Here is a 24,564-nt window from a genome sequence, read left to right on the forward strand (position 1 = left end):
AGGCTACGGTAAGGGGAGTACGTAAGAAATGGGGCAAGGGTGAAGTGGAGTGAAGTGATGGTGGTGGGTGGGTGGTCCTAAGAAAGAAGTATGGGGTCCCTCTTCACCTTATCGTCCACTTCGTCACTCTTTCGTCCTTCTGCGGGCTCCCTTGATGCTGTATCGGGCACATCGCTCTCTCTCTCTCTCTCTCTCTCTCTCTCTCTCTCGTTCACAGTATATATATATATATATATATATATATATATATATATATATATATATATATATATATATATATATATATATATATATATATATATATATTTTATCTTCTGTTTATTTTAACATCATAATCATCATCGTAATCTCTCACTCACTCGAACCATCGAAATTCATACCAATTTCGCACCAAGCATAGCTATTTTTCGCTGTTTGATGTTCGAGACCTTGTTTTTATTTACCAGTCTTTAAAGAAACACACATTCTTTCAACATACAGTAGAATGATGTCGCCTTTGCTGCCGTAGAATCACTTCCGCAATTTATTCTCGCTGACGTTACTTTTTTTTTTTTTTTGTTTTTTTTTGTTTTTTTTGACCAGTGGTAAAGGCATGGTACTGCAGTGGACCTTGAATCGACCGTCAGAGGTACAAATCCTGGCGGTCAGATAGTTACAAATTACAGTAACTTCCCTTCGGGTTCTGTCAACGCACTTAGGTATATCGCTAAGGCAAAAGCAGACGATTTTGTTCTGCTGAGAAAAACCATAGAAATCAAAGGGTTGGTGGAAGTAATTGCAACCCTAAGCTTATTGTCTGTAGTCCACCTTTTTCCTGGGGTTAGGTAGGGAGCTAAGAACCGTCTGTTCATTGGGGTAATAGAATAGCTCTGCCATGTCGGTGCCACCACATGAAGGCGTCTCTCTCCAGCACCAATCGTTATCACCCTTATCAGATGTTCAGATGAAAGAATGGTGACCCACATATCACAGCGAACAACATTTTTATTTGCTGGTAATAATTAGTCCATTTCATCTCTGTTTCGTCCCATTTTGATTCCAGGCAGTCCAGACTAAACTACTTCCCATTCTCTCCTCTTTCCAGACGATCCTGAACTCCATGCACAAGTACCAGCCCAGGTTTCATCTAGTGAGGGCCAACGACATCCTGAAGCTGCCCTACTCCACCTTCAGGACCTATGTGTTTAAGGAGACAGAGTTCCTAGCAGTGACCGCCTACCAGAATGAAAAGGTGAGTCAGGTTGGTGATTGGGGTGGGGATGGAGATTTGAGAGGAGAGAGAGAGAGAGGAGGGATGTTTGGTGTGGTATATAGGGGGTTATTAGACTGGGGGTGGATGCTGAAGGTGGGTGTGGGTGTTGTTGGGGTGCCTAGAGTGAGGGGAGTTTTAGGTATACTGTAGGTATATGGGTGGTTTAAATAGGAGTGGTGATTGATGGTGGGGTTTGGGGGACGGTGTGGTGGTGATGATGGTGTGGTGGTGATGATGGTGTGATGGTGTGGAGTGGTATGAATAGGAGTACGTGCATGTATTTAATTTTGTTGTCTACTGTGTGTGTGTGTGTGTGTGTGTGTGTGTGTGTGTGTGTGTGTGTGTGTGTGATATTTCACCCGTGTGCGTGTGTGTATTCATGTCAGAGGGGCGAGTGTCAATCATGGAGGCTGCAGGGGGTAGGGAGGAAAGGGAGGGAGGGGAAGACAACGGCCGCCATGACACTTGCCCGAAATGATCACCGCTCCGTTCTCTCCATCCAATCGCCCTCATCCAAACCCGTCGGAGGTAACCACACACCCCAACATTTAATCCCCATTCTACTCCCTCTTATGTCCCCACGCTGCATAAATAAACACGCATAATAACTAACCCACCACGAATAAAGAGACGCTGTTTGACTCGATCTGGGTGGAGAATAAAAGGAAAATTTAAACCGCAGACAGAGCCGCGCGCACACACCCGGACGCGTCGCTTGGTGTTGACACATGTCTTGGCGGGAACGGAGGGCGGGCGACCCCTAATGTTATGATTCAATTACGGGGGCCGCGAACGGTATTTTATAGTCATTTCATCATCTTTATTCTCACTGAATTTTAAGTAACAGCCGAGGAGAAGGGAAGGAGGGAGGGATGTAGGGAGCTGACGGGAGAAAATGGGCAAAAAAGGACGTGGAAATTGCCGGGAATATGAGAACCGAATCGTTAGGTTTAATTAGTGAGTGAGATTGTAAAATTGAAGATCGAGTGAGAGGACCGTGATTAAGAGAAATTTTAATAATGAATTAGAAACACTGCATATAACAAGAATTACAAGATACTAATTAAGGCAAAACTTTATATAGAGGAGGATTGCAAAATTACTAAATAAAAGATAAGAACGCTTAAAAGAGGAAATTTAGTAGACGAAATGCCAGACCTTAACCCCTTCAGTACAAGTGGTCTATTTCAGCAAATTGAAATGCCTGCCGGTAGTTAGCATTAAGTATAATTCTAGAGTTACCCCGTCCATGCGAGAGCCTGTGTTCCGGTAAAAATATCAACCCAAGCTCCTATGACTCACTTAGCTGAACAAAATCGTCTGACGGTAGCTGGAATATAATGATACGCGAGAGTTGTTCCGACCGTAGGAGGGTTAAGAAAATGCCAGTGGAGAGAGAGAGAGGAGTATTTCGCCCCTACCCCCTAAATATTAAACGCAGCCGAACTCTACAATTTAGTTTTTCGCGGACCGTCCATTTTCTGTTGCTGCCAAACTTTATGTCAATAGAACTAGAGGGATGGAGAGAGCTGCGGGGGTATTGTTTTTTTATCTCTCGCTCCCTCGCTCTAACTTTGGTGAGAGAGAGAGAGAGAGAGAGAGAGAGAGAGAGAGAGAGAGAGTCCATGCCAACGCCTCAGTTCGCTTCATGTTTTCCTTGCCTCCCTCTGCAATTAAAGACAGAGAAAAATTGGCCAACTTTTCTCCAGGTAGTTAGAGAGAGAGAGAGAGAGAGAGAGAGAGAGAGAGAGAGAAAGACCCTATTGTGATGGAAAAGAATGACTCACCATACCCTCCTTTCCCCTCCCCTTCCATCACACAAAAATTTACCACCGGACACAGACAGACAGACAGATAGCTAGAAATAGATAGAAGGGAGAATAGACAGAAGGGAAGTCACATTAACGACGGACAGACAGACGCAAAGATAGGCACAGAGACAGCCACCCAGAAAGACAGATAGCTTGAGAGCATATAGATAGACTGTATAGAAAAATAAATGAATAGGTAGATGGTCAGATAGTTCGATAGATAGATCCGTAGCTAGATAGATTGATAGATAGAGGGAGGGATGACTAGATTGTTAGACGAGTGAGTGGATAGTTAGATACTCAGAGAGAATTAATAAAGGAGTGCAGATAAAGAATAAAGAACAGGAGTTTTTTTTTTTTTAATTTAATATTTTGACTTACCCGGGAAAAATAATGATACAGTTCGTCCTCCCATAGGTTAGAGATAGGCAAGCAGATAGATACATGGATAGATAGACTGAATAACTGTATGGTAGTGAATAGGGTAAGAGGTTGAGTGTGTGAATAATGAATGAATGTGTTCTGTTTCTGGATCTTACTCACCTCAGTGTTAATTATGGGACCAGTGTGATGATGGTGATGATGATGATGATGATAACTAATGATAATAATAATAGTGATAATGATGATAATAATAATAATAGTAGTCGTAGTAGTAGTATATTATTAAAATTCCCTCTACTTTCTCCCCTAGTTCACAGACAAGCAAGCAGATAGAGGGATACATTGAGGGGGAGAAATTACGAGATTGTAATAATAGGGATAAAAGGAATAATAATAATAACAATAATAATAATAATAATAATAATAATGATAATGATGTTAATTTCGATAAGCGTATTAATATTTTTCTCTCATTTCCACAGATCACTCAACTCAAGATCGACAATAATCCATTCGCCAAGGGATTCCGGGACAGCGGGGCGGGGAAGAGAGAGAAGAAGTAAGTGTTGGAGGGACTTGGAGAGAGAGAGAGAGAGAGAGAGATGGAGAGATATACTGTAAGGAGGGAGGTAAAATCCCGGCAGAGCTTAATATGAAAGTGTCGGTCCGTGAGCTGGGCTATTCCTTATGCAAATTCCTCCATAGAAGAGTTGACGGCAGGGGAAGAGGCGGAGACGGGGAAATGCTCTCCCATCACTCCTATTCCTCCCATCCACCCCTCCCACACCTCCCATCCTTCCCACGTCCCTCTCCCCCAATATCTCCACCTTTTATCACGTCCCCCTCTTCCACCTCCCATCACTCTCATTCCTACCATCCCCTCCATCTGCATTCTCTCCCCTAACTTCCTGCCCCCTTCCTTCCCTACCTCGCCTTCCCACCTCAGCTATACCTCCATCTCCCATCACTCGTATCCCAATCATACCCGCACCTCCCATCGCTTCCATTCTTTTCGCACCTCCCACCCTACCCACCTCCATTCCCTCCCCTGTCTTTCCCCACCCCCCATTCATATCTCCTCCTTCCATCGATACCATACCTCCATCTTGCATCATTCCCATTAATTTTATGTCTCTCACCCCTCCCATTTCCCTCCTTACCATGCCACAGCCATCTCTTCCATCCCCCATGCTTCTTCCTCTCATACCCCCCATTTCGGTAACATGTCCTGTGAGTTGTAAATGCCTAGTCAGACCCAGAGTTCGCCCACAGTTTACCTTCGTCCACAGTACACTTAGGGCATGTCCGTCACTCTCTTCCCTGACGTCTTTGGGCAGAGAAGCATATTAAGCATCTGTCAGTTTAAGAATATTACCCAGCAAAGGAAAGTGAGACTGAGAAGGGGCGATGGGTTAGAGGAACTTTTGGCCTCGGCTGTACCATGTTTTTTTTTTTCCTCCATTTTATTGCCGCATCCACCTTTCTTTCCGTCATTTCCTCATCTTTCATTTTCTTGGCTCCTTCATTCCCTCTCGCCATTACTCTTCCCGTCCTTGTTCATCTTCCCAGACTCTTCCCTCCCTTCATTACCGTCGGTCGTCCGTTCCCATCAATATCATTTACCTTCTTTTCCCTATCCCATTCGTTTGTCCTTCCTTTTGCCAACTGCTTCCTCTTCCATTCCTTTCCCATTTTTACCTAATCGTCCTTCTCATGCATTGCACCCTCTTCCATGTGACCCTTCCTCCCATCCTCAGCGCTTTCCTACCCTTCCATCATCCCTTCTCCTTCCTCTCCTACCTTCCCTTGCCATAGCTTCCTCTTTTATCTTTCTTCTCTTCCCCGGTGTCCTTTCCCCCTTTCCCTTCCTCATCCCTTTGTTTTATATCTCCATTGACCTTCCTTCCCATCCATTCCCTCCTTTGCTTCCCTTCGTGCTCCCTTCTTCCATCCTATCATCTGCCTCCCAAGCGGCATCTTATTCCCCACACCATCCCTACTCATCCTTTTCTTCTCTTCCCGAGCTGCCCTTCTCTCCCGTCTTCCTCCCTATCCTCTCATCTTTTCTCCTCTCATCTTTTGCTACCCATCCTCCTTCACTTCCCCTGCGACCTTCCACCCTTCCTTCCTCCCATGCGACCCTTCCTCCCTCTCTTGTCCTCCCTTGCGATCCTTCCTCCCCTCTCTTCTTCCTCCCTCCCCTCTCCTCCTCCCCACACACACACACACACACCCTACTGAGCACCTCCCCGCTGAGGCATTGTGGTGGACGAAGCGAGACCCGGTATTAAGAGATTACCATTAGTTACCACAGCCACCAACCCCTTTGTGGATTACGGGATGCTCTCTCTCTCTCTCTCTCTCTCTCTCTCTCTCTCTCTCTCTCTCTCTCTCTCTCTCTCTCTCTCTCTCTCTCTCTCTCTCTCGTCTAAACTTATTCACTCACTCAAACACACTTGCTCCCTCTCTCTCTCGTATCATCCCCTTCCCTTCCCTCTCTCCCTCATCGCCTGTCTCACACCACCTTTTCATCTTGTATTCTATCTGTGTTTCCCCCGCTTCCATTTAGTGATTCATGTCTTGCTTGTTAGGAGCCAACCTCTGCTCTCCTTCACATTTCCACCCTCTCCCCTTCACCACTAACTCGGCCCCTTCTCAATCATCCCAGAGGTCCCCGGGTCTGATCTCTGTCTTATGCTCCTCTATGCAGTTGGCTAGATGTACGGATGCTTTCTCCTCCTCCTCCTCCTCTTCGGCTCTTCTGCATTCCCTAATCTCAGCCTTACAGTCGGCGTATGATTTCCTCTTCTGTTCCTTTTCCTCCCATACGTATTCTCTAATGTCTGTCTGTCTTATATTCCTGTATCCAGTCGGTTTCTCATTCTCGCCTTCTTCCTGCTTTTCCATCCTTTTGCGTTCTCTAGGTTTCTTTATACAGTTGGCCTTAAGATCATACGGTGTCCTCCTCATCCTCATCATCATCTTCGTCCTCATCCTGATCGTCATCCTCATCCTCCACATCTTCATCCTTATCCTCAAGCTCATCGTCTGTTCGTAATCTCAAAGCTTCTCCATTTGGCCTTTCATATTGTCATCCTTTCTTCGTTCTGCTTTCCCACCTAATGCAACCTAGTCATCAGCTACAATTATCAACTGTTTTTGTCTTTCATCCTTTTCCTAAGTTTCTCGTGTTTTCTTGAGCATTTTTCCTTTTCCTTTGACTTTCCTTTTCCTTTGGCTTTCTTAATTTCCTAACAAGAGCCACTCTAAGCTGTTCAGTAGCACTTTTGATTCCTCCTCCTCCTTCTGACCTATCACGTTTTTCTTCTTCTTTAATCATGAATTTTATCTCCCATACTGACGCCTTCACCTCTAGGGAGTCTCTTTGTATCTAAGAAAAATGTCCTCATGCTATCCAGAAAAAAGGGAGCAAAATACAAAGTAATTTCTCGTGCCGAAGGGATTTTTAAAATAATGCCATCAAATTTTTCTTTCCTGGTACAGTTTTTCACTCGGTTGTCTGTTATTATTAGAGAAATAAAAAATAAATAATCTTGATAAACTCGTTACACACGCGTGCTATGTAAACCGCTTCTATACAGCTCGTGACAGTCTTATTACATGCGCTCACGTGTACGCTTTAGGCTACGCACACACACACACACACACACACACACACACACACACACACACACACACACACACACACACACACACACACACACACACACACACACACACACACACACACACACACACACACACACACACACACACACACACACACACACACACACACACACACACACACACACACACACACACACACACACACACACACACACACACACACACACACACGATAACTGCATATAACACCTTCCATCACCACACAATATCGTCTTTATTAATCCACTTACGACGACCTGTTTGTGTGTGTGTGTGTGTGTGTGTGTGCTGGAGATGGAGGTACATTGTACCATTCTCTCTCTCTCTCTCTCTCTCTCTCTCTCTCTCCCCATCAGTTCTGCCACTTTTACCCTTTAGTTATCCCATTCTCTCTCACTTTTTCGTCTGTCTTTCTTTTTTTTCATTTTTATTTCAGATCTTCTCCTCTTTCTTTCCTCTTGCTCCCGTTTGTCTCTTTCTTCCTCCTCTCTTCCATTCCCTCTTCCCACTTCCTCCCTTTTCATTTTCCTTTCTGCATTATGTTTTCTCTCATCTCCGTGTTTCCTTCTCTCTCTTTCCTTTTCTTCTCTTCTTCCACCTTTTTCCCTTTGTCTTTCCCCTTCCCCTCTCTCTCCTCTTCCATCTCCCCTGCATTTCCCCTCTTCCTCCGCCTCCGTTCCTTCCATTCTTCTTCTCTGTCTTTCTCGCCTCTTCCTTCACTCCTCCTTTCTCCCCTTTTTTCCACCTCCTCCTTTTCCTTTCTTCGTTTCCTGTCTCTTACGGTTCTTTTCCATCTCCCCTTCTCTTCTCTTCTTCCACCTTCCTTTCCGTCTTTTCTTCTTTCTCTCTCTCTCTCTCTCATCTGACAGCACCCTTCCTTTTTCATTTGCTCTACTGCCTCTTTTAATATTCACTTTGTTCTGCTATCACAGTTCCCCCTTTCTTCTCTCTAATCTGTCAGTTTTGCCACTCTTTGCTCTCCCTTTGTCCCTCTCTTCTCCCCTCCTCTCTTCTATGCTCTCTCTCTCTCTCTCTCTCCTTTCCCTTCCCCCCTCCCATCTCTTCTCTCCTCTCTTCTCTTCTGTGTTCTCTCTCCTTTCCTTTCCTCCCCCGTCTCTCCCCATTCAATTTGTATCGTCTCTTCTTGACTCTCCACTCGTCTCCTTTTCAGTTTTTCTCTGCCCCCTTCTCTCTTCTTCAGTACTTTGCTCTCCACCCTCCTCCTCTTCCTTTTATTTGACCCCCCCGCCCTTCAATCCTCTCATTCTTTCTCTGCCCTTCTTCTCTCCCATCTTTTCTCTCCTCTCCCCTTTTCTCCTCTCCTTTAATATTTCTCCTTATTTCCTCTTCTCGTTTTTTTTTCTTCACTCCTCTGTTCTTATCTCTTTCCTTCCCTAATCTTCTTTTTTTCTCTTCTTATCTCTTCGTGTCTCTCGCATTTTGTCCTTTTCTCATCTTTTCTTCCCTTCGCTTAACTTTCTTTTCTTCCCTTCCCTTCCCTTCCCTTCCCTTATCTTCCTTCCCTGCCCTTATCTTCCTTCCCTTCCCTTCCCTTCCCTTCTTTTCCCTTCCCACCACCCTGTCAGCATCTTCCCCAGTGACAGCTTGGGGAGGACAATGACGGGGGATGGGGAAGAATGGCTGAGGGGTGGACGCTGGTTACTGCATCACCACATCCTGTCACTCACCACAACTTGTCATCACACTCCCCCCAGTGCGTCACATCGCGTCATCACTTTAATATATACACGTCACATCTCATCACACATGGTCTTTATTTATTTATTTATTTTTGCGTTTCGATAAATTTTATTAGGCTTTATTTTATCGTTGTAATCTCTCGCCAGGAGCTATCATCACTCAGTCTATTGTCACCACAGTATCTTGTATCACGACGCCTTGGCTTTACACGTCATCTCAGACAACGCAGGTTCTGTTTTAAGTCCAGTGTCGGATACATTAACACATTTCATCATTACACCTCGTCATCACATTGGTTTCCTTTACTTTTCTAGCCGGGGTGGCCGAGTGGTTGGCAAAGTTAACTACGAAGCTGGCGTCCCTCGAACCAGGTGTAATGAGTGCTTAATTATTTCTTAGGATAACACCTGGGGGAAGTAACTGAGGTAACCTGGATGATGCTGTGGCCTTGTGTCAGAGGAAAGTAGATGAATTACCCTGTACAGGTTCAAAGGCCTGAGTTAGGGAAATGATCATCACAGTTATAGCACCTCATGGCGTCAACTACCGACGTTTTAATTATTAATTCTCTCTCTGTCTGTAATTTTCAACAGCATAAGTTTTGTTCATCATCACACCCTGTCATCACACTGACTTCACGTGTCTCCCTTAACAAGGCACGTTCTTTTTTATCACTACAATTTCTCATCACAGTTTCTCATCACAATCCTATATTTTATCTCAACGGGGAACAGTAATCTACCCCGTGCATATCGTCATACATTCTTATTCTTCTTATTCTTCTTCTTCTTCTTCTTCTTCTTATTGTTATTATTATTATTATTATTATTATTATTATTATTATTATTATTATTATTATTCAAGTACCAATATGACCATACACCACATCACCACACACCACATTACCTCCCCTGTCACCTCAGTATCACCACACGGTACATCACCACACCCCATCACCTCCACCCTGTCACCACACCCTGTCAGCACACAACATGAGCCACACGCAACCCCACACCCTGCCACCACAACTCATCACCTCACCATCCCTGTCATAGCGGCGTGTCATGACCAGGGGAAGGGGAAGGGGAAGGGGAAGGGGAAGAGTAGGAGAGGAGGGAGAGGGAGGAGATGGGAAAAGAGGAGGAAGAGATGGAAGAATAGAAAGGATAGAATGGAAGAGGGAAGAAGAGAGGGTAGGAGAGAAGGCGGAGAGTGGGAGGAGTTGGAAGGGGAGAAAGGAGTGAATAGAAGTAAGGAAGGGTAAAGGGTAGGAGAGGGTGTGGAAAGAGATGGAAGGGTTGAGAGGAGAGAACGGAGGAGGGAGTGTGAGGGGGTAGAGAGCGAAGGAGATGGAAGGAAAGAAATGACAGAAAGGGAGGGAAAGAGGAAAATTAAGAATCGCAGAAAGGACACTGAAAGGTTGTAGAAAAGTTTGGAGTGGAAGAAGAGGGAAGAGAACACAGCAAAGTAGGGAAGAGGAGAGGGGAGGAAGGGAGGTGGGGGTAGGAGGGGAAGGAAATAGAGAAAGAACAGAACACGAGTATGTTATAGAAAATTGGATAATGAAAGGAAGTAATCGAGAGCAGCAAGTAATATATTAGTACCATTTACAAGCAGTTATCCCAGTTGTTTTATTTGTAATGATAAGATAATAGTAATAGTTAACAGTCTTTATTGCAGGAGGTCCTTTCGATGCAGAACAAAATAGCCTGTGAATAGTGGAAATGAAAATGTAAAAATGTAAACTGGATTGATTTCATTCATGTTGATAACAACTTTCGTCCAAGAAATTCTTACAATTACCTGATTGGAATCGTCTGACACTAGTGATAGAGTATATAAAGTCGTCAGAGTAATAGAACGATTTAAACTGTTGCGGCTTCCACTTTTTTACTTCATTCATTCACTAGTCCTTCCTACATCATAATCATCCCCATCCCCACGGCCCAAATTTTCGCCTCTCCCTACAGCTGCCCATTCTCTCACCTTTACTCTTATTTCTCTCCTCCTTTTCCCACCCCCCTGCCTACAGCCTTCAGGTTCTCAAACGCGTTATGTTTAGAAGGCATCTCGAAATTAATTTATTTTGTTCTGCATTAACATGACTGTTTTTGAAGGAGTATCTTTTATTCCCTTCTTTCGGATACAGATAATGGACTAATATTTTGGCTTTCATATACTTTACTTTCTTTGGAAGGTACAACATTTGTCCCATCATTCTTTGGAAAAAAAAAAAAAAAAAAAAAACAGTTCCTGTAACTTCTTTGGAGGAAACAGCATTTGACATCCTTATTTCTGAATCGGAAAAAATCTTTAACTCAATAACACCGTCTCCTTTCCCGTCTCAACCTCCCTTCCACCCTTCATTGTTCCTCCAATAGCACACTCTGTCACACTCTCACCCTCCTCCCACAGCTCTCATGTTCTCCTTCTGCTCAGCCTGTTCTTACCTTTCCTTCCTTCCTTCCCTCCTTCCTTCCTGTCTTCCTTGTTTAATCCATTGAGTCCGATGATGTCATTTTTATTTATTTTTCAACAACCTTCAAACGATTATATTCAGCCTAGGAAAGATATCTTGTACTGAAGGGATTAATGAAAGTTATTGCATCTCCTGTCCATTCTGGTCAGTGTCTCTCCTAACTCAATAAAATGGTCTGAATATGGCGAGAATAAAATATAGAAAATAATAACATACTTCACGGGAGTAAAGTAGTTAACCCATTGAGCTCAGGGACGTCACACCTACTCTAATCTTCATCTCTTCCGGTGATCTTCTTTAGCGTAGGTTTTACTTCTTGACCGGGAAAGATTAGAAGAAGCCTTTATCAGTCCCTTCACTACCGGAGGCTCTCTTAAACCAGATTAAAGTCTCAGGAAGGAGCAATGATTAACTGGACAAAGACGCCTTAGTAGTGAAAGTGTTAATCTCATTTTCCTTATATTGAAACTAGCGGTCGTCCCTTTTACAAACACCTGTAGACACCTGAGCGACAATAGGAAGTAGGACTGATAGGAATAGTAGAAAAGATAGTGTTCTGGCTGATTAAACACACACACACACACACACACACACACACACACACACACACACACACACACACACACACACACACACCATGCATACGTACACATTTAGGCCCACATCCCCGGCCCATTGCACCTCGTCCTTCACATCCACACCACCGCTGGAAACAGATCGGAAACACAAGGCTAAGTAAATTGACCGTGGCCGCTGTGAAAGGAGAATCGAACACCACAGCAGAGAGAGAGAGAGAGAGAGAGAGAGAGAGTTGTTAGGGGTTAGTGATCTTTAGATGAGACAAGATTACTTTAAGGCTCAATTATCTAGCGACCAAGTGTGCCGTAGCTAAATAAAATCGTCTGAAGGTAGCGCCATTTTGTGTGTGTGTGTGTGTGTGTGTGTGTGTGTGTGTGTGTGTGTATATGTGTGTGTGTGCGTGTGCGTGTGTTATGGTGTGCGTGTGCCAGCCAGGGGACGGGTCACGTACGCTGCTTGTCTGGCGGGAGGCAACACATTCTGGAGTTGTCGCCTCGATTGTGACCAGATGCGTGAAGGGAGCGACAGGCGAGGGGGCATGAGGGGGGGCGGCGCCAGAATTTAAAGGGGGTCATTAAGTTGTCGTGATGTGGGGGACTTTGCCTGAACTGCTTTATCAATGACAGTTTCTGTAGGAGTGTACTTAGCTTCGGTTGTGCTTTGTAATTCTCCCTCGTTGACATGCTTGGATACGAGGTTTTATCGTCCTGTTCTATGCAGTTCTTGAGGGTGTTCTGCCTTTTACGCTCTCTTCCACCTCTTACTGTTCAGTCCAGTGTCTTCTGAGCTGAATAAAATCGTCTGACGTTCCCAGCACTGAAATCCCTGCCCAAAAGGAGTTAAGGAAGATTGTCAGTAATTCCTCCAGCCTGATTCACCTCGTCTGAACTGAGTAAAATCGCCTCTCATTAGGTAGACTTACATAAAAAAAAAGGAGGGGGATTTTCTTTAGCGGCACATGGCATATTTATTTCCTCTCTCTTTCGTCCTTTTTCTCTTGTGATATTTTATTTTACATACCCTCTTTTTCCCTTATTCACCCATATTCCCTTCCTTCTCCTTAGTCTCTCTTTGTTTCGCTCGTACCATATTCCTTATTCCGCCTTCTGCTTTTCACATGCCCTTCTCTGTCATTCCATTCGCCTTATCTAAACACATTTTCTCTCTCTCTCTCTCTCTCTCTCTCTCTCTCTCTCACCGCCATAGCCTTTCTCCACCTCTTAATTTTATTTTTATTTTTTTGTCCCGTCCCCTCCTTTTTCATTTCTTTATCTTCCTATCCTCCATCTCTTTCTGTATTCATGGTATCCTTTCTCCACCTCTAACGTTCTTTCCTTTCTCCAACTTTCTCTTTTCTATCCCCTTCTTTTGTCTCATTTCTTCATCGTTCTATACTCCATCTCGCTTGCTCTTTCCATTCACCATATCCTTTTTCCTCCTCGATACTCTTTCCCTTTCTCTTCGACCTGCCCTCACAGTTCCATCATTCTCCTTTCGCCGATCAATATCTATCCTCTACTTTTTCCCTTCCATTTCCCCTCTTTCTTTCCCTCCACTGTATCCCTTTGGCTCTGTTTTATTTCCCATTCTCCGTTTCTTCATCCTTTACCCCTATCGACATTTACCCTTCGTCCTCTTCTCCCCCTTTCTGTCATTCGTGTTTACTCGTATTTTTTCACCGTATCTGTTCACCCGTTTTTTTCTTCCCTCGCCTCACTTTCCCACCTTTCACTGTTACCTTTTCCACCTCTGCCTCTTGTCCTGAGTTCCATCTTTATTTATTTATTTATTTTTTTTTTGTCTCTTCCTCCACTTTTCTGTCTCTGTCCGATATCCACCGCTGTACTCATAGTTTTCAGTCCTCACTTCAGTCCTTTGTTCTTATCCCCACTTCTCTCTCTCTCTCTCTCTCTCTCTCTCTCTCTCTCTCTCTCTCTCTCTCTCTCTCTCTCTTTCTTTCTCGACCATTTTGTCTGCGTCTTATTTCCACCACTATTTTTCCACGCTTTCTCTACCTCTCTCCTGTGTTTTTCGCCTTTCACCGTATCTGTCCACCTTTTTTTCCCGTCTCTCTTCTCACCATCTCCTTTTCTTCACCTTTAACCTTAACTTTTTCTGTCTTCACACTTTTCTACTTTTGTCCTTCCTCCCATTCTTCACCTCTGTCTTCGTCTTTCCCCTTACATCGCATTTCTCTCCTTTTGTCTACCTCTCTATACTTCACCGTTTCCAGTCTTCACCCTTTCTCCACCCGTGTCCTTCGTCCCAGACCCCCCAGCCCCACCTCGTTACCCTGCCACACATCTTGCCTGAGGTGTGTCATCAGGGGGTCGCCAACAGAAGCCCAGTAATGAAATGGTCCCCATGTCGTAAATATCGCCGTGTCGCCCCGCAGGTAGTGTCGCACCCCAGACCCTGCTATCAGATCCTCACCCCTTTTCCCCCACTCCCCAGCTTCCCCCTTCCATTTCCCCTCCCGTCTCTCCCCTACTCCCACACCCACTTGCTGCACTCCCCTCTGCTAATTCACTCCCTCACCCCCTGCACCCCTTCGCTATGCTCATTCACTTCCCCAACTCTCGGCACCCCTTCCATCTGCTTATTCACCTCCCCCACCACTCCCACTACCCATCGTCCACTTTTCCCCGCCCACCACCAACCCCTCATCTCCCCGCTTACACTAGTTCAGCATTACACAGCTATGACCACCACTACATTAACCTCCCTGGCATAGTCTCACTTTTCACCTGTAATCAGACTTTCACTCCTTTTCCCCACACCCCCGTCCCCTTCAACGCGTGTCCTCCCTTCTCCTACACCCTACCCACCGCCACTCCTTTCAGTACATTGAACACTACACTAATATAGCCCTCGCTGCACAAATATCTCTGGTACAGTTTATTCATTTTCGCTGTCATCAAACTTTCACACCTTACACTACCTCGCATTCCCCATTCCTCTTTCTCCCACCCATGTCTCCTTCCTCGTATTCCTCCACTTCAGCGCTGCACCACAAACCTTAATGTCATGCGCACTTTTCACCATCATTGTTGCTTCCTCTGCTCCACCACCTAATCCCCGTCCCACTTCCATCTTCACCTCCACTAAGCCCTTTGACCCTGATCTTAATATTCAGCATTAACCCTCTAAACTCAGTAGCATACGCACTTGACAGTTCATCGCCTTTATTGTCAGACCTGCCCAATCTCCTCCTCCAGTGCCTCTTTCTACTCACTCAGGTCTAACTCTTTTTTAAAACATTCACTGCATTCAGTCCTACACCACTAAAAGAACGCTAGCCTTTAAAGCATACCCGTCTTCCACCACCACTATCACCATCATCATTCCTTTCTGCCGCCATCACTACCACTACGGTACCACTACCATAATACGCCAATACATCACTGCCATAACAACTACACCACTGCCACATACCACTGCACCACTACCACCATCTCGGCAACCACCTTGCAAGCACAAGACCATTCCACCTTCATCATCCCTTCAACAACCATAACCACCAGTACTGTGTAATACCACTGCCCCCCTTACCCCCCTTACCACACACACACACACACACACACACACACACACACACACACACACACACACACACACACACACACACACACACACACACACACACACACACACACACACACACACACAGAAAGCACCGCATGTCCGACACACACATGCTCCGGTCATATCCCCGTCAGAGCCCCATATCACTCAAGTCTTTACCACCCCAACCTTGTCATCAGCCCGGTCCTGTCACAGTCGTCTGGGGGCTGTGATCCGCAGCGACTTTAAAGATTTTTCATAACGTCGGGAACTAGAACAATTTTGCTTAGTTCTCTCTCTCTCTCTCTCTCTCTCTCTCTCTCTCTCTCTCTCTCTCTCTCTCTCTCTCTCTCTCTCTCTCTCTCTCTCTCTCTCTCTCACACACACACACACACACACACACACACACACACACACACACACACACACACACACACACACACACACACACACACACACACACCGCTGAACACTGTGAAACGCACACCACAAGCATCGGGGTGTTCAGTGTTAGTAGGAGGTAGGGAAAAATAACCCAGGTGTGTTTTTACCATCGACAACTTCCGACTCACGCAACGACCCCCTCCCCGTCCCCAATCCCCAATCACCCCTCCCCTGGTGGGATTGTGGTGATTTACGCTCAAAATGGCGCCTCTTTATCCCCCTGATGGGCGCGTGAGGGACGAGTTTACCTGCGCCGGGACAAATTTAGGACTGCAATCATCCTGAGCGCTGCGATTGATGCGTCGGTGGGCTGGGTGATGGGGCGGCCATCATGAAGGGGTGGATAGGGGTTGGAGGTGAGGTGAGGGGGAGAAAGGAGAGGGTTTAAGGGGGGGAGAAACGAGAGAGTTTTAGGAGGGGAGAAAGAGTAAGGGGGATAAAAGGGGGGAAGGATGGAAGGAAGGGGTACGTGGGAAAGGGGTACTGGATGTGGATGGAGGTGGGGGAAGGAAGAGAAAAGAAGAAGGGTTGTTAGGTAAATGTGGATACACGAGAAATACACACACACATACACACACGTCGAGAGAGAGAGAGAGAGAGAGAGAGAGAGAAGTGTCACCGTTCACGCTACTTCCTGTGATAAATTTTTACAAGCTAAGTAGCCTTCGTGTCGCCCAGGGCCCAGGGAGGTAATTTGTTGCGCCGGCAGGAGATTGTCAGGTGTCCGGGGTGAGAGAGAGAGAGAGAGAGAGAGAGAGAGAAGGTTAGTGAAGGAAGAGTTAGGGAACAGAAGTCAGTGGAAGAGGGATAGCGATAGGAGGAGATTGTATTGAAGAGGAAAGGAGAGAGGGACGAAGAAGATGGAAGGAGAACGCATAGAAGAGATAAGCGTATGGTGAGGACAGGATGACAATGAAAGGAGAGACGAAAAGGGTATAGAGGTGGGAAGAGGGTGGAGGAGAAGAGAAGAGCAAGGGTAGATGAGGGACAGAGGAAGTGAGGATTATGATGGGGTGAGAGTAGACGAAGGAAGAACAGGAGCTGGGTGGAGAATAATGTGATGAAGTAAAGGAGGAGGGGAAGAAGAGGTACAGATGGGAGGAGGGCAAAAGGGAAGAAGAGGAAGTGAAGAACGATGAAAGGGGAGTGATTTGAAGAGAGGGAGAACTAGGAGTAGGAATGGAAATAAATGGAAAATGAAGCTAGGAGGATGAAGGTGAGGAAGGAGGAAATATAGATGCAAAATGAATCGTAAAGGTTAGATGAAAATGGGGGAATAACATTGGAAGATGATGATGATAAGAGAGTATAGGAATTGAAAGAGAGGAAAAATAAAGGACGTAGTTAGGAAAAGGGTAGGTTAGTTGCTGGAATAATGACTGCTTGGATGTTCGGACCATTTCACTGAACACTTCCTCTTTCTCTTTTTTGGAACCTACCCAGCTCTTTGAAATAATGGGAAGTGGGGCGAGGATGGTAATGATGGTGGTGGTGATTAGGATTAGGGTGATGGTAATGATGATGATGGTGGTGGTGGAGGTAATGATAGTGGTGTTGGTGGTGGTGGTGGTTATTGTGGTGGTGATAAGTTAGGGAAGATATGTGAAGGAAAAGAAGTTTATAGTTCAGATTAACCTCAAAATCATGGAATTGCTCAAATTGGGTGACTCAAGAGGCCAGACGTTCATGACATTTCGTATCTACCCTTCATTGTGTACCATAATGCATATTCCACCTATGTATAGTACGGTTTATTGGAGAATCTTAGGTGTATGTATCAGTGTATGAGGAAAGCAGTGAATGTATTGTTTCATTTTGTGTGGACTGTGGCTTGCATGAGTTGAGAAGTATTATGTATATCCCAGCATACCCTCAAGCTATGGATATTCACCCTATGCATACAACGCATACAACAGCATACTAGGGAGTCAAAATATAGTTATTAGTGTATGAGGAACCTGTATCTAAATTTGTAAATATACAGTACTGTGACGTATTTGGGGTTACCTGGATTATGTATAGCCCACTGTACCCTGCTGTGTATATCCTCCCGATGTATACTTCGGCTTATTGGAGCCTCTGAGTATACGTATATCAGTGTGTGAGTGAGGCTGTCGGTAATGCCCGTGTTTCTCGTGCCTTGCTTAAAACGACAAACACTCACATCTCAAGTTGACAACCGGTAATGTTAGGCTGCTGTGTCGCGGTTATGCCCTTGGAACACGCTTTTGGGTGGTGCCGGAGGGGTTAGAGTGGTGACAGTGTGGTGATTGGTGGTGAGAGGGGTGATTGGTGGTGATGGTGGGTGAGAAGGGTGATTGGTGGTGAGGGTGGTGAGAGGGGTGATTGGTGGTGATGGTGGTGAGAGGTGATTGGTGGTGATGGTGGTGTGAGGGGCGATTGGTGGTGTTGATGGTGAGAGGTTGTGATTGGTGGTGATGGTGGTGAGTGGGGTGATTGGTGATGGTGGTGGTGAGTGGAGTGATTGGTGGTGATAGTAGTGAGATGGGTGATTGGTGGTGAGATGGGTGATTGGTGGTTGGAATAATGATGACTTTGTGGTTGGTAGTGATCGTGATGAAAACTGTGGTGGCCAGGTGGTGTGGATGTGGTAATGGTGATGATTAGTGTTTGTTAAAGTGATGGTGACTGTGGTGATTGGTAATGCGAGGATGGCATGTGATAGTTGGTGGTGATGATTACTGATGAGGGGCGATGGTGGTGATGGTAAGGATGATGACAGTGTGATGATTGATGGTGGTGAGGAGGGTGAGTAGTGATTGATGATGATAATGGTGACTTGCTGGTGATAATGAAGATGGTGAGCGTGGTAGTGGTGATAGTGACAGTGTAATCGTTGCTAGCGTTTGTAAAAATGGTGAGTGTGATGAATGCTGGTGGTAAGGATGGTGAATGTGGTGTTAGTGTGAGAGGAACAGTATCTTAACCAAACTGACAAATAGATGACTCGCATTTGCCAGTGACATGAAGTTCCTCGTAAAATAAGTGAGAAAAAGTTCTCTCTCTCTCTCTCTCACTAACTAACTTTCACCACCACCACCTTCCTCTCCATTTCCGGCTTGTCCTCGCTCGTCCCATTATCCCGGCCCAGGTGTGAGATGCGCCGCCTATGATCTTCAGGTAACACGCTGATTTTTCGGCACATCCACTGAGGCGGAAGATGAGAGGCGCTTTTAGGAGGCTGTGTTCGCTTGGTCTTTGAAGGCTCACTAGCGCCTCTACCTTACCAGTTTGTGTTTATATAGACCAGTAATATTCCTTGTTAATTTGTACAGGCCATGTCGACATTAAGGGGATATGAAGAGGATACAACTTAATACTTAGGTGTGATACTATGGTAGTTTGATGAGGAAGAGATGTAAGATTCACCCAAGCCAGCCAGGTTGAGTACCCACACCATGAGTCCCCACCATGGTTCCCTTCCGTGAGTTCCTACCATGAATTTCCTACCATGTTACCATAAGGTCCAACCATGAATTCTTACCATGAATTTCCAACAATTTTACCATAAGTTCCTGCCATGAATTCGCGACCGTAATCCCCCCCACCTTGAAACCCCTACCATGAGTCCTACCATGTATCTCTACCATAAATCCCTACCATGGTCTCCGCCTTTAGCCCCCTGCCATGAATTCCCTCTTCGTCCCCTCCTGCCAGGCTATTCCCTCTCTTTCCAACAATGGCAACAGGAAGTAGCCGTAAATGGGTGTCTGTCAGGCGTGCAGGTAGCTTAAGAAGTCCAGGTGTTGACAGGTAAACCGAGGGGCGTGGGACGTGTTAATTAGCGGAGGTGAGTGTTGGGGGAGGCGAGGCAGAAAGGAAATTGTGTGGGACAGTGGTGGTGGCTCTTCTTCAGAGAGAGAGAGAGAGAGAGAGAGAGAGAGTTAGTTCACATTTTGTGCGGGTATAATTTTTGTATTGTTTTATTCTTGTTGTGAATGGCGAATATAAATAAGAGAATTGCAAGGTTTGCAGACAGATGTAAAGATGCTCATTTCCTTTTGATCACTCTTATTCTTATAATATAAATTTTTTCAAAGTATGTGCAAAGTTTGAGGATATATGTTAGGTATTTAAATGAAATTTTTGTGTTTAATTACAGGCCAACACTTCTTGAGAGTATATATTCCTGTTTTCTAGTACCATTTGAGAACAAACATTGCGACATTTTAACACCCTTTGAGAGCTTGTTAAGCGACAATCCAACACCTACATTCTTACACTTTTGAGAGCAAGTCTTGCAACATTGTTGCACCTTTTGAGAGAGAGTTTATCGAGATTTTGACACCTTTTGAGAGCAAGTTTAGCAGCATTCTAACACCTTTTGAGAGCAGGTTTATCGATATCTGTATTTTTGGTTTAATTCTTTCTGTCCGATGGCGTATACATTATTGTGTTTTATTCATGCCTCTGCTGGACGGTATCATTCTACTTTGTGGAGACTCCCTGTAGGGAAGGGGTTATTGAAGGACAGCCTATATCCAACCCTGCAGTTTCGAAAAGTCTCAACCAAAGCCAAATAAAATCGTCAGGTAGCAGCATAAACTAGAAATTATGTCATCGGTTCGATATTCTAATAATACTGCCCACCTGCTTTCCAGACGCGTGACCTAGTATGCTGTATAACAATGCAGATTTTGGACTTAATGTCGCAGTTCGGCTTTTTGCAGGAACGTGGTGATGAGCCGGACGTCGGAGGAGCAGAAGATCGACCACCAGATAGCGCTGCCCAACATCCGCAACTACCCCGACAACACCACCGCCCCCATGGACTCCGAGAACCACAAGGACGACGAAGACGACGACGACGAGCGGCTGGACGTGGTGGGGACGACCGATTCCCACAGCGACGCCGCGCATGGTGAGTGACGCAGCCTCTTGGGGTATCGTGTTTCTCTGTTGTTGTCAGTCTCTATGTGGGTCGAATTCTGAGTGGCTTTGGATATTTCGTAACACTTCTTCCTTTGTGATTTAGTGTGCACATTGAACGTCAGTATCTTCTTGAATGTTACTGATACAGTGTCGGAATTAATAGGTATAAGTAACATACTAAAAAATTCTAAGGTACAACATGCAAAATAAATCGCCAGCGGGAAAGTGCTGTGAAGCCTATGCAGCTTTGAACTATCATAGGGCTAAGAATCAATCAGTCTCTCTAGTGAGGTGGGGACAGAAATGCCTTGAGGTCGTTTTGTTTATGTCATCCCTCTCACAATTTGTTGCGTCGGACGATAGATACAGATACACAGATAATAAATTTTTCTTGGCCTGATAGTGTTATATATGTGATGTGAGACGCGTGTGGAAAGTCATCAGTAGACATATACACTACACAGATTGACAGACTCTTGGCTTCATGTTGGTTTTGATGTAATGTGGGATGTGGTTGAAATCGGTAATAACTCATTCAGGGAGTGACAAATCTTGAGTTAATTTTAGCTACCGATAGAAAGCTTTATTCAATTTTTCATCATTTGAAACAAGTATGAGTCTCAGGGCGGTTAGAGGGAGGGTTGGATAAATACAAAACACAGACAGTAAAACAGACGAAAATGGTATAAAGTGGTGATAGGATAAGTTTGGTTACACTGTCTCATTTTCTCACCGCACAGAGCTGATGGACTCTGACGTATCTGGAGAGGAGACTAACAACAACGCTGCTGACGACTCGGGCCGAGACTCCGTCAAGCGGAAGAGTGACCTGGACTCGGATATGGACGACCCTGGGTCCCTGGCAGCACTGAAGAAGGTGGCACCAGAGAAGGACGAGGCGTCAGGGTCGGGCGGGGTGGAGCCGACGCCCAACATCAGTGTGGGACCACCCTTCCAGCCCCCGCACCTGCTGCCCTACCTGTACCCCCATGGACTGTACCCTGGGGCAGCACAGAGCCTGGCGGGGCTGCATGGTCTCATGCTGCCTGGCTCCTCCAGCACCGGCCTCGCCCCACCCAACCTGCAACTGCCTCTGCTGGGGTCCGGGGCGGGTGCACCACCTCCTGGGTCGTCACCACTCTCCCCTCCGACCTCCCTGCCAGTAGCCCACAACCTACTGTTGGCTCACAACCTGCTGGCGGGGGCGGGCCATCCCCTGCTGGGCTCTCATACCTACCAGGGATTGGCAGGGCTGGCAGTGTCATCTGCGGGCGGTAGTGGGTGCACCAGTGGGTCCCTTAGCGCTGCGCCGCCCACTTCCTCCTCGCCAGCTGCACCTTCTCCCCTGCTGCCAGACCGCCTCAAGCCACCCCGCTTCACGCCCTACCTGCCCTCCTCCACCGCTGCCTCCCTCTCCTCCATGCTGTCATCCTCGCTCTCATCCTCGCTATCGTCCTCCTGCATCACACCCACACTGTCGTCGTCACTGCTAGGCGAGACGCCGCTGGGTGGTTCCTCAGCATTCCAGGCGGTCAGCCCCAAAGCGGGGTCACGGCTGGAGGAGGGCGTGCGCCGCTCGGCTGCCCACGCCGCCTCTGCTGCTCACGCTGCGTCAGCCGCCCACGCAGCCTCTGTTGCCTCTGAACTGAAGTCAATTGAAAAAATGGTGAATGGACTCGACCGTCGTCCGGACTTACCAGATCCACTAAAAATGGCTGACAAATGAGGGCGGGCCCCCGGGGCCGCTTCCAGCCACCTGCACACCCACCTGGTGGCCGTTAACGCCCTCAGCGGCGGCTCCGTCTGCTCCTCCAGTCCCCTCTAACCCTAAGTCCCCCACCCCCTCCCTGCTGCCGGCCCCCAGGACACACATTAACCCCTCAGGGGCGCCGGCCCCCTGTGGCCCCCAGGGAGGAACAGGAGCCGCGGCGTCCCTCAGGTAACCTCAGGGCAAGGCAGCGGCGCCAGGTGAGGCCCGGGTGATACCCTTCCCCCCCTTGCAGGCTGACAGTGCAAACCCCCTCCCCCCCTGGGCCGTCTCCAGACGTGCACAAACCCAGCGCCGCGCCGCGTGAAGGTCGGCAGTGAGTGTGCCCGGGAGTGCACGTGTAAATAGTCCGAAAAGCTACTTCTTAGCAGAGCGTATACCAAAGAGCGGACCGACACCAGCTGCGTGCGGGTGTGTCTACGTGCGTGTGGGCCATGATTCCGTTGTGTGTATAGTGCCACGTGTTAACCATGGATTGAAGCGACGGGAAACATGGCAGCGCTAACTTTATATGAGACTTGTTGAAGAAAATGCTACTTATTTGACATAATGGAAGGGTGAGTGTGTGTGTATGTGTGTGTGTGTGTGTGAGGTGGTGCTGCCATGTCGGAGAGAGTGGCCATAGTCCTCCCTGACACCACAGGAGTGAGGGTGATGCCGGCGGCACCCAAGAGGTCAGTGTGCCATCGCAGTGCTGCCAGGACCTGTGTGTGTGGCGGCTTTGTGGGGTATAGTGACTGCAAGTGCCGCCCCACCTCACACACCCCAGACGGCCGGGGCGGTGCCGCGTCTGGAGAACCAGGAACTAACCGGTAATATATTATAAAAAAAATCCATTGAACTCTACGTAAGGTAGTGTCGCCAGTGCACCGCTAGAGGGTACTGGAGCCCCGAAAATGGCGGGGTATCATGGAAATAATATGGTGCTTTGTTTTCTCTGGGTGTCTTCTTGTTTTTTTTTATTCATTTAGTAACATTGCCTGCAAATGGCTTCAACAGTTACATATTATATGGGTCGTCTTGGATGTGTAGAAGTGAGAGCAGCAGTCAACTAAGGTACAGTGGCGGTGGAAGTAGAGACATCATACAATTCCTTTACCGTGTGTGACTCTCCGCTCACAGGTCTTGCCCCCTCCCCACCCTATCCAAAAAGCAGTAGTTTTCAGAGCGTAAATAATAAATCCCAGGTTAATTGATCATCTCTGCTCACCTGTCTACCAGTACCTGTTACACTGGTATGTTGACAACCTGGCCTGCTCTTTAAAAATGGTGAGGTGTTTCTCAGCTCCTCCCAGATAGTTTTGGATTTTAAGCGGGCGTTTTCATGGTGGGGGAAAAAAAAAATCCCGAATTAACTGGTAGCCTTTCCTCGCCTGTCTGCCAGTATCAGTTAGACGGGTGGATTGGAGACCTGGATTGGTCTTAAATAAAATGGTTAGGTGTTTTTCACCCTGAGCTAACCATTTCCAATGAGAAGCAGTTTTTGAGAGTAAAAATTATCCCATTTTAAATGGCCACCAGTCAGTACCCACCACCAAAGAAACAGTTTTAGAGTGTAAAAATTATCCAGATGTAAACAACCATCAGTTCTCACCACCACCACTCTGTCTGCTAGACGGGTGAATTTGCCACCTGGGCTGCCGTATAAAAAATGGTCATGTACTAATCAGCTGCTAGTACAGTACCACGAGGACTGAGGCTGGTAGGGTTTTCTCGGGGGCCAGATTAGGTGGCAGGAGTCACTCGGGAGGGTTTTATGACCGTCAGAAATAAATGTATTTGCCTACAGAATAAGACCCTCCCATAAGTTATATACATTACTCTCATTTTTTCTTTTTATATTAACTATAAATTACTTCCTTAACCCCCTTCTAAGGCCAGCATTAACTCCTACAGTACAAGGACATCTTTGAGTATAGGCTTGCCACCATCAGACGATTTGTCTTTGGATAGCCTTTCAAACTAGGGGGGTTAATGAAGAGTATATATATATATATATATATATATATATATATATATA

At 46.3% G+C, this 24,564-nt stretch overlaps 1 protein-coding gene across 2 annotated transcripts in view; it reads left to right on the plus strand.

Annotated features, from left to right (window-relative positions):
* Positions 1 to 22,693, plus strand: part of bi (T-box transcription factor bifid) — a 318,279-nt gene extending 295,586 nt beyond the window's left edge. The window contains exons 5-8 of one of the 2 annotated variants that reach the window (XM_080279495.1): positions 1,085 to 1,231; positions 3,930 to 4,006; positions 20,560 to 20,765; positions 21,517 to 22,693. In XM_080279495.1, coding sequence (XP_080135621.1) covers positions 1,085 to 1,231; positions 3,930 to 4,006; positions 20,560 to 20,765; positions 21,517 to 22,502 — 1,416 coding nt within the window. In that variant the 3' untranslated portion in view covers positions 22,503 to 22,693. The remainder of the gene's footprint in view (positions 1 to 1,084; positions 1,232 to 3,929; positions 4,007 to 20,559; positions 20,766 to 21,516) is intronic. The other variant, XM_080279496.1, reaches the window with a different exon arrangement.
* Positions 22,694 to 24,564: the final 1,871 nt, after the last annotated feature.

This window comes from Coenobita brevimanus, chromosome 78 (assembly GCF_032717465.1).
Source record: "Coenobita brevimanus isolate Jiangsu-jjx chromosome 78, ASM3271746v2, whole genome shotgun sequence".
Classification (NCBI taxonomy): Eukaryota; Metazoa; Arthropoda; class Malacostraca; order Decapoda; family Coenobitidae; genus Coenobita; species Coenobita brevimanus.